This window comes from Pundamilia nyererei, unplaced genomic scaffold (genome assembly GCF_000239375.1).
Source record: "Pundamilia nyererei isolate P.nyererei 1_Seehausen unplaced genomic scaffold, PunNye1.0 scaffold00017, whole genome shotgun sequence".
Lineage (NCBI taxonomy): Eukaryota > Metazoa > Chordata > Actinopteri > Cichliformes > Cichlidae > Pundamilia > Pundamilia nyererei.
The window spans coordinates 4,139,474-4,158,389 of record NW_005187418.1 but is presented as its reverse complement, the minus strand read 5'-3'; the positions used below and the strand labels follow the sequence as shown (position 1 = coordinate 4,158,389).

Here is an 18,916-nt window from a genome sequence, read left to right as displayed (position 1 = left end):
ATGCCTGTTTTTTTTCTTCAATTAAGTAGTCTTAAATTTGTTTTTGTAGTCAGATCTACTACTTTTTTTTGTCTTTTCTTGTTTGTTTTTTTTACATGACACAGTATAACTTTGTTTATTGGACATTAATTTTTGCATTGCTTTTGTCACTATTTGTCCTTTGAATTGTTAGCTCATATTTCCAACTTGACTATATTATAAATATTAAGTAAAATTAAAATATTTCAGTCTGACCTGAACTATACAAACATACTGGTATGACAGTTGACACAAGTAAAACTCAGTTTCATTTAAACTGTGCGTAAACTGAAACAGGTAGAAACCTGGCAGTGTTTTCCATGTGCTACACACAGCGGTGTCAAGTGCAGCTGCTGGTTAGAGAGGAGCTCCTTAAATCTAAAACTTTGCTGCTGGTAACGGCTTCTTTAACTTCCCAGTCCAGTAATGTTTCTTACATCAGTAGTCCTAACTAATTCCAGTTCTACAAGTCCATGACAACATCCATTTGAAGGGGAGGGAAGAGATATCCATTGTTTGTGGCACAGCAGTTGTGGAGGCTTGTTTCCGTGGTCCATTTTTTTCCTTTTTTCTATTTTTTTTTTCTTTTTGATAGAAGTGAGGGGTTGAAACCAGAGGATTAGTCGCTTGTTCGCGAGTCCTAATGTGTAAAAAATACACAAACACGTCTGAAAGGTAGGCAGCAGTTGGTTCTAAAGGTTATGTGACGAGACCCCTACGAAGGTTGGGATACTGTACAGTTTCAAAGACACGTCAGACTTGTTCCCGTTTATTACTCCAATCCAGTGAAGCACCATGTGTTGTCGTCTTCAGTGCGGTCTCCATCCAATTTACACATCTTTGCCACGCAAAATATACGACCCTCGACTCTCATTAGTTTATATTATGTTAAATGTTATGCACATTAAAAATTTTTACAAACCAAACTGATTGTTAAACCACACAGTATCACATCTGTACAAACTCAGAAAAAAATGTCACAAAACTAAGCGAAAGAAAGAAAGGATTTTTGTTTTGTTTTGGCAATTGAAAAGCAACAGCCTGGGCTTTCACAAGAATCACAAATTAAGGGAGAAAATACTGAAGTCTGAAAATGAAAAAGGAACAGTACATCTACGGAGTCCGTTTGTGATGATAAAACTGCTCTTCTTCCCATAAATGCCAACAGAAAAACATGGTTAAAAGGGTTAAGTGGGTGAAATACAAAGCCTGAGGGCACATACAGTATGCGACCACAAATTAAGCTCAAGTTGGACACACGAGATACCCTGCAGTTCGTTGCAAGTACTTAAAACACTCCTTTGTCGGGTGAAGTTCTATATTTATTAGAAAAGGCTTTTATAATGGTTCAGATTTCAGCTCCTCCACTCGGCACTCCAGATCAGCCACCTAAAAGAGAAGAGAGGAAAATGCACTTAAAACAATGAAGCGCTGCTGGAATGTGACTCGTACTGTTTTTGTATTTTTTGGAGATGATGTGTTCTGCTGTGAATTTCTGCTTTCAGTTGGTCCATTGATCTCCACAGCAGATCATCTTCTTCCATAGCATCCTATCCTTAGCTTCCTGCTTTGTCACACCAACCCTCTGAATGTCCTCCTTCACTACATCCATGAACCTCCTCTATGGTCTTCTTTTTATCCTCCTGTTTGGCAGCTCCATGTTCAGCATGCTTTGTCAAGAGGCACACAGGAACAATATCTCTATGGCTTGCTGCTTCATTGTTACACCCATCTCCCTCTCATTTACACTCATGTATTCTGTTTTCTACTAACAAGCAGGGGAAAAATAGGAACTACAGATAAACTTTAGCAAAAGCTTCTTTCCATCAACTGTTTTAATCCTAAGCAAAATAACGACAGCATTAAAAGCTAAATGACAGCACTATAAAAGGTACAAAGACTCCTCCCTTAATAGTAGAAAACAGTTTTTTTACAGCCATTTTTACAAGAAAATATCAACATTTCAACATTGGAAAATCAGAAGGAGGTCTTGCTTATGAATGAATCTAGTGCAAGTTTTAAATTGCTGGAGGGAGGCAGGAGGATAAACTAGACTGAAGAGAAGCTCTGTATGGGATGTTGGGTCTTTTAATGCAATAAAATCAACCTTAACCTCTAAATCAGCAACAAGGTTTTCCGTTGCATTATACTTCTGCTTCAAACCTTTTTGAAATCCTACACCGTAAGCTGACATGCACTTTCCTAGTAATGCAACCACACAGCAGCTCAATGATAACATACATAAACTCTTTCAACTTCATCACACTTTCTCCAAGTTCCCCAAGACATTTTAAGATTTTCTTGAAACCACAAGCAATTCTGATTAATAGAAGTTTCAAGATCAGATTTGGTCTGGATCAAGCAAAGTGGTGTTTACTCTTGAACGCTTTACAAAATGCTCTGCAAACCTACCAGCACACAGTTGTTGTGTGAATATTATATTAATTGCTAGATGTAAAGATTAAATGTGCACACACTGCCTTGAGGCACCTCGTATACCTGTTCTTGGAGTTGCCCTGACTCCTCTTTCAGAAGGTTGGCCTCAGCCCCAACTTGTGCACAGCGTTGGGTCTCCTTCTTCAGATACTCAATCTCCCTGTTAAAGGAAGAGGATAACAGCATTGGCACTCTGATCTCACAACTCTCTCGGGCTTTTGTACATGTAGTTAAACGGTCTTACTTTTGTTGATACTCCTTGATCAGACGTTTGGCTTTGCTGTATTTGCGCTCCAGGGCCTGATACTGGGCCTGCGTCTCCTTCAGGTGCTCATCCACTGCCTGGCACAGGCTCTGAGCCTCCATCCAATAGCCCTCCAGCTTCTCCATTCGCTCCTTGTTCTCCTGCAGGGTTTGCTCCAGCTGGGCCTTGTCCATACGCCAGCGCTGCTTCTCCTGCTCTGCGTGGTGCAGCTGGAAGAAAGCGTGATTCATTCATTTTAATCACATGATGATGTAAACGGACACACTCCTCTGACTCTAAAGATAAGAAATGCTCTTTTGCTTATTCTTAATAGAACCATTACATAAAATATCATGATAATATTCACTTTAAATTACCTTTCTTTTCAGTTGCTGGATCTCAGCCTGGGTGACAGCGTGTTTTATTTGGAGCTATAAAAAAAATCCCAGTGTTACTATTCTAAACACATCTCTAAATATAAGGTGCATTAGTGAAAAAAGTTTTGATTAAAGAAGAAATGTTGTAATTACGACATTCATGGCTCACCTCTTTGTATTTATGGGCCAGCTTCTCAGGGTCTGTCTCCAGAGGCGACATGTCCTCGTTCTCCGCCAAGTCAAACACCTCGATCGCAGTGGGATACGGTGGACTAGCTTCCTCATCATCATCCTCTTCCTCATCTGTGCCGTATTCCCCACCCTGCAGGGATATGGTCAAGGTTAGGACCCCGTTCATAGGCAAAAATCAAGAAAAGAAAAGAAAAGGAGATCTTATGACTTATATTTTATATATATATAGATGAAAGTGCATGTATAGCTGGAGAGTGAGTGAGATTAAAGTTTGTTGTCCTTCTCCTTTGCAGGTAAACAAACTCTTTCAAGTGATACCATTTACACAGAGAAAGCTAAATTTGAATCTGTCAATGTTTCCAGTGCTAAAATATAGTTTTTGCACATATTGGTTTCCAGGAGGGTTTTCAATTTATGCAATTCCTGGAGAAAACCAAATATATTTCTTTAAATTTGTTTAATTAATTTTTGGACATAATGCTAAAGGAAACAAGAAGGTAGAGCGTAATAGTCTTGATGGTGTCGTCCTCTTGTGCTGTGACGCCAAATAGACACTAGATGGTGCACAACTCAAGCAGGCGCCTGTACTTTTCATTACGCAACTGCACACCTAATCTTCTTACTGTCCATGAATGGAGGAACTTCCTCTCTGTTATTCTAATGAAACCATAGACAGTTCCTGAGCCTGTTCTGTGTATGTGAATGAAAAGCGAAACAATCTGAGGCATCATTGACAAACTAAAGGGCACAAAAAAGTCCCTCTGCTTAGTCACAACCCTGAGCGGAGCATATTTTCTGATCATGTTGATAATACACTGGATATCACAGTGTGGCTTTTTCTTTTTCACTGTTCGTAAAAATAATCACATATTTTTTAATCCTACAGGGAAACCAATATCCTAGAGGGCTAAGTGAGGATTTTAAGGTAGCACTTTGTGCTTAACTGTGAGGCTGTTTACTGATGTCTTTGCTCTGTTAGCTCAGCTTGTGTGGGACTGTGCGTCATCTGCAGTGGTTAAATAATATCTTATGTCCCATTTTTTTTTGTATTTGTGCAGAGGGGAGGGGTGAAGCTGGATTAGTAAGCACTTCACCCTCACTTCTCTACTGTGCATGTGCAGATGTTGCTCCATCACCAGTTAAAGAATGATAAACCAGGTGCAGGCAAAGTTTTTATGCTTTGATCCCTACAGTGATGGGATGTGGTAGCTTTGTTACGCTGTGGGGGGGAGACAGTTTCCTGGCATGGTTTTGGTTCACTTGGCCACTTAAGAGGAAGGAATCCCTACAAATCAATTCAAAGTTGTTCTGAGTGATCGCCTTTATCCGGTGATATAACACTCCTACCCTGATGGGCGTGCTCGCTTACAAAGTCCACCACCTAGAGCGCAGGAAGGATCACTGAATGGACTGATGAGTATAAAAAGGATGTGAATCATATGCTTTCACCTGATTTTAACTAAGAGGGGATTGGGGAATCATGTGTTAGATAACGGTCTTCACCACCATCATGAAAACATCAACTGAGGGATTATCTGTGGGAAGAAATGTGCCCCCTTCCTCACAGACTTACAGAGATGATAATCAACGTGTTTTGTCTTTAGACGCTTCATTAGTAACCTCAGTAATCTTATTGCCCTCTAACCTCTTGTTCATCCATGTACTGGTTGTAGCGCTGCTCCATCATTTCCCTCTGCCAGCGCTCTTGCTCCAAGGTCTGCTGGATGAGCTGGGCCACTTCGCTCTGTTCACCCGGCTTCTCTCGTCCAATCACAAACCTGCATTTAGGCATATATTATTCCACCTCAGCCAGGAACAGAAAACTATGACAAAACCATATATATATGCTGTGATGCTGTATGTATATGTTAAATAATACATGTTGGCCTCTTCTTTGTTCTGAACACTGAGGAGCACAAACACCGGCTCTTTAGGCAGTGAATGTTTTCATTCTTCAGTTAGTATAGCATAATGTATTAATGTAGCTGGAATGCGCTGGCTTTCTGATAACAGAAAATGGCTTCCTGTTTACACTCTAACAAAGATCTTCTCTACATAGTTACCCTCTTGGGTGCACGAATCAAACCCTCAATTCGTCCTCTCTTTTAGCACATTGTACAAATCATTACAGACACTATATTTTCTCTTGATTGACGCTCACAAATGGTAAACTGGGTAAAGGACAGCGAATCATGACAAAGCCACAGATGGTTGTTAAGCCAGCCACTGTAGCCTTTCAATTTCTGCAGCACTGAGAGGTAATTAAATGCTCATAAACACACTTCCTGTCCCAATCTATTTGTCTGTGTGACGTTTGTTTTATGAATAGGTCGGAGCTCTATTACCCTTCGCCATCACTGCAGCAGATCTATAATGTATGAGCTATCTATGGAGGTCTCTGATCTTCACAAGTCACACAACACTAGCAATTATCCCAACAGCGCAGACCACTAAACCCTGAATTATGAATGAGCATGGATGACAAAAGAAGCACACGGGAACAGTGAGCCATACCAAAAATCCAAAGCGCAAAGGCTACAAATAGACCCTTGGCATTTTGAAATTATACTTTTGATACAAAGTGTTTTGGTTCCTGATAACTGTTTTCAGTGGCTCTGATGTGGAACCTTTGGACTTTATACTGAATGTCTCTAAAAGGAGCTTTTCAATACTAAAGGGTATAATCACGACCCTGGGAGACTGGCGATATAAATCTAAAGTCTGGTGAAGTGAATGGGCAGGATGTGGTAGAAGTAAGCTTTGTGTGAAAAAATGTGCTGTGGGTAAATATCAAAAGGAAATCATCTCCTTCAGGAAGAATGCTTAATGTCAGGGCAACTAGCAATGAAAACACATATCCTGGTCACTGCTAAGGCATTTAGAAAACCACAAAATAGTAGCTACAAAAATACAAGACCATTTAACAAAGACCACAAATTAAAGTAGTTTAATGTACTTTAAATCTATATTACTTTAAAAGTATGGAAGTACTTTAAATACTAACATTAGCAAGTCAATTTACTGACAACAGTCTGATGTTTAGGAGCTTTCAGTGCGTTACATTTGCAGTTGGAATATCTGAGTTCCTAGTCAGAATTTTCACACTTCCAACTTGGAAATTCAAGAACGCCGACCTAATGATTCAAGGTGGTGGTAATGCACGTAAACCGCAGTAAAACTGTACTACTGCTGATATGTATTTGTGACTCATTAAATAACCCAGTACTCTGTGAATATTCCTCATCTGTGGTTTTAAGGGGCAAAAAAAACATGCAATGCACTGTTTTGATAGTGATGCATGAATGGATCTATCTTACTAGGGACCAACTTTATTACCAGAATGCATTCAACTCAGTACCAAGTATGTGTCTCCAACTTCCAGGTCAAGTACATTGCAAATGAGTCAAAAAAGTGAAGCCAATAAGGAAATACCCTGCCCCTGCTTTCTTTATAATGGCCAGTAGGGGGCAACTCCATTAGCTGCCACTAGAAAAAGATAGCACATTGCACTTCCTTTTATGACCTCAATAAAACATTTCTGGTACATATATGCTGCAGTTCTAAGTTGTATTCAATAAAGTATGCGGTCCTATTTTGTAAATGATGGTCCCATTTGTACTAGAATAGACAATAAACCAGAGTAGGCTGATGCAAAAAGTTGTGCATCATAGTTTGACTGCACCAGTTTGTTTTTTTTACTTAAAATGGTACTAAAAGGGAAGATTCAGGGGACACCCGAAGACACTATAATGGATCCTTTTGTGAAAGTCTTAACAAAATCCATAAAATTGTCGAGATATATCAGTAAAACTGAAATTGATAGCAAACTAGCATTTCTACTTCAACTTCTACTTGTCTACAAAAAAGAAAAAAGGTTTGTTTTGTGATGTAAAAGTGATTCAAAGCAAATTGGTTAGTCAGAGAGACTTACTTAACGGTTCCTGAGGTGTTCCTGAGTACAGAGGCGGCAAAGCTTTGGGTGACTCCCACCAAACTGGTCCCATCCACCTCCACAATCAGATCGTTCACCTGGATCCTGAAGCAGACAGTTTAAAGGCTTAGAATTTAGAGGAACAATAAGGCATCCACTCCTGGAACTAACACTACAACTACTAAGGTAACCTCAAGGTGACATTTGATTTACAAAACAAAGGCCTGTTCAACTTCCCTTAATTTCTGACCTGCGATGTTTCAGTTCTGCAGTACATTTTTTTAATCATATCAGGAATATTTAAAGTACGAAGAAACATACCTGCCATCCCTGTGTGCTGCTCCTCCTTCTGTGACAGTCTTCACAAAGATGCCCAGTTTCTCCAGGCCCATGTCAGCCCCTGCACCCATCCCAATAATACTGATGCCCAGGCCGTCACCGTCTGAAAGAAATCAGGCTTGCTGTTACCAAACTGATATTGTAATCTGTCTGTAACAGACTTGTTGTTGAAGAGGCAACCTTTGGGACTGAAAATGCAGCCAACACAAAAGTAACAGAACCTGCAGTTGTCTGAATGGCCACAAGATAGCTAACATTAGCTAACAACATAACATTCCACCTCTCTTCACTTCTGACTTCAGAACGACGGGATAGCAACAGTCACAATGCTCAAATCGATCTTTTAAAACAGGAATTCATGACCCAGCGCTTGAAGTCAGTGTGGCTATGTCCATGTTTTAATGTACAGTCTATGAATGTGTTATTATGGGATAGCAAAAAGAAATATAGCTGCTTTCAGTGGTTGTAGAAGAGGCTAAATTTTAATAATTCTTCAGCTGTGCACTAATAAATTACTTAGTGAACCTTTGTTTGCTATCCTCTATTATTGAAACCCACTCAAAGGTGCACTGTAGTTTTTTCTTGTATATTAATTATATTCGCTTAATTTTAAGTAAAGTTTAAATTAAGTTTAACACAACTTGTGTCCTCAAGGCTATACATTTGCTTCCCCCAACATTTGCGCCAGCTTTAATCATATAGAAACCATGTATGGTTACCAGCAAAGTTTACCAGCACGCTGCACCGGGTACCTTACTTACTTGCTTACCATAATATACAATAAACCAATATTGTAAAAAATAAATATCAGCTTAAAGTGTTGGATTATTAGTCAGAAAAAAGCGAACACATATTACAGGTGCCTTCTGTTCAAACCTTCTGTTTGTGCAAAGTGAGGGGATAGGAAACCAGAATGGCTCGTTTGAGACTGAGGATTGACTGAGGGGATGCACCAAGGGCTAATATGAGATAGATAATGGTAACGATGAGTCATGCAAATGCACTCTAATAGTGTTCAAGAGTAGAAATATGTAACTGAAAGTCAGAATGAATGCAGGAACAACAAGGAAGGTACACTAAAAACTGTAACTGAACAGAAGTGTCCAAATAGATTATTAACTGTAGTTTCTTGATATTTGAGAGGTTAAAAAGATTAGTTGTTGTTTGTTTGTTTATGTTACCACATAGTTGGGATTTAAGATTTCTAAAGAAAGCCCAATCTATGTCACGATGGCGCATCATAAGCTTTTTCGTCTGTTGAATTTGGGGATTTTCAACCTGACATCAGCATTCTGTGCAAACTACAACTACAACAGTTTTAGTGCATAAGTTTCTTTGTACCTTGAGGACAAAAAAAAAAGCTCTGACCTTCATGTGATCTTGAAAAAATAAAACATTAGTTTTGTTGACGTCTGTGACGTCAAAGTTAGATGATAATCAATATAACACCTAGATTCCTCCCAGAGGCGTTATGTGCTGATTTAGCATATTCTTTTTTTCAAGCACTGTTTCTTTTTTATTTCAGCTTCTATTCTATCATGATCTAATTAATGTAGAGCGTGCACACCGCAACACCTATAAAGAACACTGCTACATATGGTAACCCACGTAATCTGCCCTATACACAAGTCTTCTACACACATAGAAATGCACTATGATGTTACATGGGTACTGCAAATCTGTAAGTCATTGGGGAGAGCAGAAGGCAGCTGGTGAACCCTGCAGGTCTTTTAAAGTAGGACTTTTTTTAATTGCTTCGGAGATGGGAGCCAAATGGGAGCTTGATCATTCAAATACAGAACCTTACATTTGTGGGTTTTTTGTATTCTCTTTCTTAGCAAGGTGCAAAGAAGCCTCAGGCAAGTCAAAGTACAGTAAATGCTTAGAATTATTTATATGCCCGAAGTAAAGTGCAGATTTTACAGAAAGAATTTGTATAAATACTCGACTGGTTAGAAAAAAAACAGGGTTTAGTTCTGATACCTTTCTCCAGCTCCACAGGGAATAGGTCCAGCCTCTCCACTCTTTTCTCCAGCTCATACTCAGCAGACGCTGCCATTGGATCCACATCTTCATTGCGTCTGTCATAGTCCTCGTTGGAATAGGTGGCAAACACCTGTAGGATGAGACAGGGACAAGATCAGACTGAGAATCACACTTACATCAAGTCTCTGCAAGGCGGAGCAGATTTTTGCTAGCATCTATTCCTGTTCAGCATTTGTTTGTTGTTGAAACGGGACATTTGTGAGTCACAGTTGTTTTGGGATTTTTTGTTTTGAAAAGAAAATGTTCAAAATTATGGCAAATTATTTGTTTTCTTGGCAAAAATTAGATCCACGCTTAGGCCTGTTCGATATAACGATATATATCGGATGACGATATAAAAACGTCTATCTTTCCTATTATGCTATCGTTTGTTTACAGCAATATTTTTTCATCGTTTTGATGGTCACTGTAGTAGCTATATAAATTTCTTAAAGTTCTATCTTTCTCTTATATTTAAAATAACCACACTATGGATGGACAAGTGCCAGTTTTTACTTCTTGTTGTTAGCAACAAAACTGCAGTCCGCTAGTTTGTTTTCCACGTAAGCCTTTCACAAAAAAGCTCAAGATCCTGTTGAGACTTTTCAAAATAAACTGAATCACGGGAAAGAGTATGCAGAGAGTTTACGGATGAGAAGCAAAAAAGAGCCGTCAGGTGCTAAAAATAAACATTAGGCTCAAAATTTGAAAGAACATATGTCTAAAAATGTATGGTTTCATGCATGGTTAAAACACAGGTAAAGGACGCCCAACTGGAAAAACTTCACGCAAGTCGAGATGCCCGAGATTCACAGAATTTACAGAAAATATTACATTTTTGTGATTTATATCCTTGTCAGGACGATAAATGTCTTATATCGGGATATGAGATTTTGGTTTTATCGCACAGCCATATCCAAGCTTCACGCCACTGTCATTGTTGCCTAATAAACCTCCTTATAACTGGCCTCTGTGATATAGAGAGATAGATAGATATCCTTTCTTTCTAGACAAGTCTTTCTTTTCCTTGGAGCCATGGTGTCTTATCACTCTTCCTGCACATACTCCAAATATAGTAACTGCTGCTGTCACCAGAATCACTTCCTGTGCACCCTGAGGAGCAGTGATTCGTTTTGTTTTTTTTTTTTACTTTTTATTGCATTTGTGTATCAACAGGTAAAAGAGTGGGCAGATTGCAGAATGACGTGACTACGGATACTTAAATTCAAACTACTGAACGGTTCAGTTAATATCAGTTACACGTGCTTTGTGGAAGATGACTTACAGAGTCACAGAAAGGCAAGAGAGGAAGTACTGGAGGAAACAGGACCATTACTCACAGGAAACTGACTCTAATCTGAGTTTTTTTTTTCTCCCCCACATTTCTTGCACCGGTGCTCAAAATCCTTTCTAACAGCTTTATGTTCCACCACCACCAGCTGACTACTATGCCACGTTCATAGCCACTTAAATCACCTTTCTTTCTCACTCTGATACTTATTTGGAGCTCTAAACCATGTCCACATGGCACTGAGCTAAAGTTAGACACACACACAGTGGTCAGTAAGCTTATATATAATATTTCTGTTTGATTTCTTTAGAAAATCCAGCTTAAGCTAACACAAGTTAAAATTAATATGATCTATTCAGAGAAATGACTCTTTCTAAATCACCTTCACTGATTTCCATCATTCCATTGAGGACAGCAATTTAATGGATTGAAAAAAGCTTAAGATCACTACTTAGAGGTTTTGGATGCGTAAGTAGCTGAGACAGACAAGATGGCTTCATGGTTCGATAATAACTGACCAACATTGTTAATGCGGACATAATGCAATTCAAATGTATTGACATTTTCAACTGAGACAGCCACAGCATTTAGTCCGAGCTGTATTGTTTCACAGCAGTCATCTGTATCAAACAGACTAATGAGAAAATAAATAAATAAAAATCAATCACAACCACTGAAGTTGCTCTTATGAAGACAGGGGCCTCTGTTTTCAGGGCTCAACTTCCCACATTCACTCTGGTCTAACAGCATGACAGTTTACATAACCACCCCCAGCATGCTAATGGAGGCCTTCTGCAGCTGCTGCTCACAGGCCTCACATAGACACAAACACACACACACACACAGGGAGAAAGAGAGAGCCCAATCTTTAAAAGCCTCACTTTCAGTCTTCCAGGGTGATTATGTATGCACCACCTTGCATGCTCCGCTGGCTACACTAATTCAGTGCTGGACCTTCTCCTTTTACACATTCTTTGATTTATTTTATCAACTTTTCTCTCCACAATCTTTGTTCCCTCTTCTGCAACACTTTCACACTGTTTCCTCAAGCCTTGGTTTGCTTTATTCAATGCATCTCTTGCATGTCGCCGGCCTGTTTAGCTTGTCCATCTGTGTTACAGAAGTAGCATCTCGTAGCTTCCGTGCTGCTCTTCAGTCCTACAGTATGGGGCCCCGTCTCCGTGGCAACCCCACAGTAAAGAGCCTGTCAGTTTTCTGACAGCTCCTTTGAAATGTAACCAGCCCCTCCTCTCTTAAATTTATTCAGTATCATTGTATTCTCTTACATCATTGAGCACTGTACAAGCTTCTGCTCCTACTTTTGGGCTGTCCTTACCCATAACAATAGAGTTTAAAATGTAATCGCCTTGAGTTAAATCTCTCCCCATCACTGTCAGATCACGCAAGCAATGACATGGATGATTTTTTCTTTTGATTTTTTATTTTTATTCTTATTTTGGGGGGGGGGGCTAATTATGGCATAAAAATTACAATTTGCTTTAGAGTTCAGTTAGTGTCAATTATTCTATTAGTTTCTCAGGGAAGAATTAGTTCAGTACAAATACTGTCTATAAAAGATGGATACAGTAATTGTGATTTTTGTTTTGTTTTTGTTTTTTTGTTTTTTTTTAAGGTGGAAGTGACAATATTTGTTTTGGTACCAGGCTGTAAAGATGTTACTTTTATAGCTGAAACTAGCCATTTTAACATTGCACTTTATTGGGATTGACTCAGTTTTACAGTGAGCCTCAACCGGCCATCTTATGATTACTCAGTTCCACAGTAGTTGCATTTTTCATGGAGGTTGCCACTTGTTTTAGTATTTTTGGAAAAACATTGTGACATCTGGGTACTGAATATAAAGTTATGACCAGCAGCAGGTTTGCTTACTTGAACACAAAAACTAGAAACCACAATTATGGCCCCATAATAAAGTAGTAACACATGAATATTTTTAAAAACTGCTTCTTGAGCAGTTGCAGACGGTACCTCAGATAGTTTTTTCTTTCTCTTTTCTACCATTTACATTTATGCTAAGCTAACCAACTCTTGGCTGAGGCTTCATACTGACCCTGCAGGCATGAACGGTATCAATCTACCAATCTTCTCATGTAATACTCAGAAAAGAAAAAAAAAAAAAGCAAATAAGCATAGTTCCCATTGTCCTGGGCTTTTCATTTAACTGACCACAAAACCTATAAATATCCATAAATGCTCATTATTTAGTGGGTCCAACTTCCAAAGTAGACAAATTGCTGTATTTTACACTATTTTGTAAATAAAACACTCAATCAAAAAAGGAATGGAGTAAAGACTAATTAGGTTCAACAGTTCTAAAACCATTAGATACACTGCTGTTACACTTTACTCTGTGAATCCCATCAGATTTAAACTCACAATAGTTAGCATGGGAGAAGAACTTAAGTCAGATGACTTCTGATTTAGGTTACCTTTGTATTTAGACGGATTAACAGAATGTGGATTAAGCGGCCAAAAAATACACTATTTGCAAGTAACAGAGTGTAAAACAACAACAGAGACCTCTGAGCACCAGTGTGACACTTTCACGTGGCACTGCATCACCCCTTGAGTTTAAAGATCAATAGGTCACAGCTGATGGTCTGTGAAGCCCTCAATTTACACCCATGATACTGCAAAACATCAAAGACAGAAGACTGAGCGACTCTATTTTACTGCAATGGTAATAAATGGTCACCACTGTAGTTGTGCTGTGCGTTGCAGCTATTGGAGAAACTGGCCATGGTATAAGTCAAGCTACAGTATCATCCTTGACTGACAGAATTACCTCTCGTTTCCAGCAGGAAGTCTATCTCCCTCCTTACAGACAGACTAATTGGGATTCTCCACGATACAACCTCTGACCTCGCTTTACCTAAGCACGCAGAGTTGTAGATGAACTCTACGAACAGTGAGGTGGCTATCTTGGGAAGACAAACATTGGGATTAAAGGCAGTGTGGTGGGAGGGGGGTGTGGTAGAGAAGGACGCTGTTCCAGTTGTGGCAGATAGTAGGTCAGAGGAGCTAACAGATGGCCAGGAAACTCCCTTCCTCCCTCCCTCTGCTACCAGCCGCCTCGGATGTCCTACAAAAGCTCCATGGGCAGAAAACTACAGCCACTCACCAGCTTAGAGATTGTGTTTGTGTCTATACACCTATTTGGGATTGTAAAGGGTATTAAAAAGCAGCCAGTAAGTGACGACAACCATTTTACAATGCTGTTGTCGTGACACCGAAATGGCAAAATGATACAGCTGCCACGCCATGCCTCTGCTCTGCTCCAGTGTGGTTGCATCTTGATGCTCCTCTGGCTACAGTGTGATTGGATAACGCTGTGGTGTTAACTAGCAAGCCCGTAACCCACACCCCACCACCCCCACTGCCCACAGCAGCACGTCAACTGCTGTTTCTTTCCCTCTTGACTCCAAAAACTGTTCTAATTTTGGATGGAGCGAATAGGATGTGTGTAGGTGGTGCCACTGGTTTTTCCTAAAAGAGTGTTTCCACTCTCGTTGCATTCAGCAAAAAAAAAAAAAAAAAAAGCTTTCCAGCATTTTTTTGCTCATACTAGGCTTTGCATGTGCGGCGTACAGTTTTCTCAATTTCTAGCTAAATGCAAAAGTTCATTGCCATGCACTGATATATGAATGCCTCAATTTTCCCTGTATACGAATATGTGCGCAGTAATTAATCCATGCTTAATAAAGCTGTCAAAATTAAGCGTATGTTACACTTTTCCTCCTAAAGATTAATGACGCCACTATCTAAACTAACATAGGTTAAACAAGTGGCAGGTAATTGCTTCTAAATCCTACTAAAATTGGGGGTTAATCCACATGCCAGATGTGCACCATGCAGACAGAAAATAAGGATGTGGCTCTGGCAGCGATCACGTTTGACCAGTCTTCTCTTGCCAATAAAATGGATATGGTCAGCTCGTCATAGTAATGTTTGCATGGCACCAAAGCCCATCTATTTTGGCAGAACAATTTTTGGTCAGCAGTCATGTTTAGGCTTAGCGCTAACGCTGGAGAGAGGCACGGCAATATGAAAACAAGGTCAGCACAGAGGGCTGAATGGCATTACACTATACAGAAGGATACAACAACTAAACTCTGTAACTATATATATTTTATTATGTTGTGTTTATGTTGGGTATATGTTTCATTATGTTACCATATCATACTGATTACATTTGTTATGACATTTTCTTTTGTATCCCTATGGCTCTTTTTTACATACAGACTTAGTTTGTTTTTTTTTCCCTTTTTGCTAAAGCATATAGTTTAGCCAGATCAGGTGTCACTGAATCCTCCCTTAGTTATGCTGCGATAGGTGTAGGCTGCTGGGGGATTCCCATGATGCATTGAGTATTTGTTCTTCAGTCGCCTTTTTCACTCACTGTGTATTAATAGATCTCTCTGCTTTTAATTATTACTTGTTATTAATCGCTGGCTCTCTTCCACAGCATGTCTTTTTTCCAGCCTTCCTTTTCTCACTTAACCAGTCAAGGAATTGTGAAAAAAAACCTCCTTTAAAAGCATATTAACTAGCAGCACCATTACTCAAGGAGGAAAACCGTTTCCATTCTTCCATTCTATATTTTCTGGTATTAATAAAAACATAAAATAACAATCATCCTAACTACAGGACCAGTAAAGCCTGAGAAAGACAAATATACATGTTCAGCCATCCATACAGCACGGTTGGCGCCTCACATGTCACTGTAACCAACGCCTGTCATTTTTTGGACAAGATGATGGCAGGCGGGACAAGACAAAACAGTTTCAGACATCATGAGTGAGACGTTGCGTAATGTGGCTTGTCGCAGTAACCTGAACGAGTGGGCACATCACATAAATGCTTGCAGCCCACCACCAACCAGTGCAGGGCCGAGAAGTGGGGCAGTCTGACCTTGCTGATAATCTGTCTGGTCTTCCACTCCTCCTGGCTGTGAGTAATGCACTGTATGAAATACTGCAGGCCTGCTGAGTCAAAGTGATAGACAGTTTGAGGATACCTTAACATATGGTTACCTCTTCATGGGCAGTTCCCTTATTGGATGATCTCTGTGGTGCATTTAGGGTAGTCTGTATTTTGTGTTTTGTGGCAGACACTTTAAAGCAGCAACACCTCCTTCTATGTTTGTCAAAATTCAACACCCTCTGTTTATTACCTTATAAGTACAGTCATCGTTTGTGTTAATAACACAGTGTGAAAGAAAATCATAGGTGTTCTCTGAGCAGGCTGGTGAGACTGAGGAGCGTAGGCAGAGACCTAGAAGAAAGAGTCCAGGTTGGTGGTGCAGAAGGACAAAATGTTTAGGAGTAGGTGAGGTGAGGGGTAAGCAAGGTGGCAAATAAATCTGCTTATTCCTGGATTGGAGGAGACACAGCCCAAATCTAGTGGAGATTATCTCTCTCTTTTTTGAGGGGCAAAAAGCTCCCCCTGCACAGTGGGATAAATAATTAAAAATCACAACAAGCTAGGGGGCTAAGTGGTCAGGCTAAATACACCGAGTAATATAGAATTGAGTCAAAACAAACAAGCTAAAGAAATAAATAAGACATGAGAAGCAGCTTCCTGTGTTCGACAAAAGAGGCGGCCCTGAAAAGCGAGGCAGGTCTGTGATGATAACAATGCTGCTATTTTTACTAGCAGCAGCAGACTGGTGACAAAGAGCGAAAGGGAGAAAAGAAGGAGCAGGAGAAAGAGTGTGAGGAGGAGCAAACAAAGAATGCAGTGTGAACTCTACCCGAAGCAGATCTGCTATTTTTGCCACTTTGAGAGGACACGGACAGAAAGACAGACAGATGGAGGGGAACAATCAGTATGAATCGGAGACAGAGAAAGGCATGCATGCAGACGTCCAACCGCTGTCACCACAACAAGACTTAATTGTGACCAAAAGCTGCACTGTTGCTCAGACGAGAAATATGCGCTAAAAATGAGCACTTCCTGTTTGGCAGTGAAACTAAGTGACAGTGTGACTTAAGAGCTGGCTGTTATGCACTAGCATGACATTTGAGCTGCATAATAACGCCCCTCCCATTTGACCTCGCATCCCCCTTACTCTCATCCACCCCTGCATCAATCTCCATAACAAAGGCCACACTGATACAGTGTGAAAGGACTCAGTAGGAGGTTTTTTTTTCTTCACTGACCGCTGCAGGGTCACAACGAAATTCTCCTCTTTATCAAAGTCGTGACTTACAGCTTTTATCACACCGTAGATAATGCCTCCTCCTGGTAACCACGCTTGATCTCATGAGGATAAAATAATGTTGAAAGTGTGTTTTCTTCTCTATTGCACTTGCATGACAGGCACAGCAAGCCCACAAATGACTTGTATGTGATTTATGGGACAAAGCTGATTTCTAGGCATTTGCTCAATATATTAGAGCTTAATAGTGACACATAATCACACATCACTATTGGTATAATTGCTGTTCGGGAGTAACTATGTAATTTAATGTCTCAATTAATGTTACTGTGATTGGTTACAATATGTAATGAAATTACAGCTACCAATCAAATGGTCCATTATTACTAAGGGTTATATTCTTTACACAAGAAGGCTTACTCCACATGTAGAATATATCATTATTCTTTACTGCTTTGCACTTTATTCTCAGTGCATTAATTCCTTCTTTTGACATATGTCCAGAAAAAGCCAGTCAGCAAATCCAGTGCAATGCCATCTAGGATAACATAGCTAATAAAGCACTGTCTCTCCAGACAGGCTCCATTCCTCTCAAAGTTTGAGCATTGTTTTTGATTGGTTCTTCTTTTTGAATGTGCACTGTTTCAAATCAGCCAGTCTAATCAGTGTGTCTGACTCTGACCATTCCAAGGTGGGTGGATATGTCCTTGGAAAAGAATCTTTAGTGCTGGAAGATTAACAAACCAGATCAGGGCTCTAACATTATAAACGAAAGCTTGTTTTCTACCATTAAAATGTTAGGCCTAATTTCACCTTTAACAGAATAACTAGTAATTTGTAGACAATCAGATTTCACACTTGTGTCAGTTACCGTACATGAAAAGACGTTCTCCAAATTTTTGGAATGTGCATAAAACACTGCATTACACACAGAATTATGCTTCACTGAGTCTTTCTCACTGGATCACAGTGCATAGTGTGCATCCTTGAGGCCTGACAAACATCTGCAGAGCTGATTTTTTTTTTCAAGTATATTCCATAACTTGTGTTGTTTATATTCTTCAGTAATCTTCTCTTCTGTTATCTGACAGATTGCTACAATTTTGGGTTCATTACCATGAACAACTGTTTCTCGATAAAATGGTTTGAAACCACTGGATATATTTAATAATGTCACTCTTATGAGCTTGTGAAGGTAGAAAGCAGGTGCAAAAACAAAGCTTCCAGAGCACCACTGGTGGCCTTTAATTGTACACTTTTTAATTTTATATTGTCAATATTTGTCATTAATAATCCCAAAAGCTTATTTTCTCAGTTTGTTTTCTTTAGCTTATTTAGCTTAGAAATATCTGCATTGCTCCAACACATATATGTGCAGTCCTTAGCAGTCTTTCATTAATTCCAATATTTGATGTATATGTTGTTAGTATCTATGTCAGGTTGGTTTTTAAACTATAATATTCAAATGTCAGGGTGCAGAAACTGGGTGGTTCTGGACAATGTGCAGCGATAAGAGAAAATTTGGACTTGACAAGCCATGAAATGGTACAGGAGAGCCTTTCTGTGAGAAGTAATGTGTGTGACACAAAGTGTCAGGGCCCACTTTAGCTTGCAGAGTTGCTGTATGCCTTGGACCTCAAGGCAGAGCAAAGCAGCAACACTGAACTGGAGAGAGTCTGATGCTCCTCTCCGGATCATTACACCGCCCCCAGACAGCGAGAGACACTTCAAATCAACTCGTCCTCCTCCTCCTTCTCGTCTGTCCTATTCTCTCATTGTACCGGTCCAAGAAGAGATTACAGTGCTCTTTTTTTCTCACTTCCTCTGTCTTTATCTCACACACAATCACAAATACAGCATCCGATGACCTTTCATTTTCCAC

At 39.7% G+C, this 18,916-nt stretch overlaps 1 protein-coding gene across 4 annotated transcripts in view; it reads right to left on the bottom strand.

The window, feature by feature from the left end:
- Positions 1-54: 54 nt before the first annotated feature.
- LOC102205956 (neurabin-2-like) overlaps positions 55-18,916 on the bottom strand; it is a 21,911-nt gene continuing 3,049 nt past the window's right edge. For 3 of the 4 annotated variants that reach the window (XM_005725893.1, XM_005725894.1, XM_013909014.1), the window contains 9 exons: positions 9,521-9,653; positions 7,520-7,640; positions 7,199-7,303; positions 4,913-5,045; positions 3,245-3,397; positions 3,076-3,129; positions 2,699-2,928; positions 2,518-2,614; positions 1,427-1,688 (listed from right to left, as the gene is read on the bottom strand). In XM_005725893.1, coding sequence (XP_005725950.1) covers positions 1,575-1,688; positions 2,518-2,614; positions 2,699-2,928; positions 3,076-3,129; positions 3,245-3,397; positions 4,913-5,045; positions 7,199-7,303; positions 7,520-7,640; positions 9,521-9,653 — 1,140 coding nt within the window. In that variant the 3' untranslated portion in view covers positions 1,427-1,574. The other variant, XM_013909015.1, reaches the window with a different exon arrangement.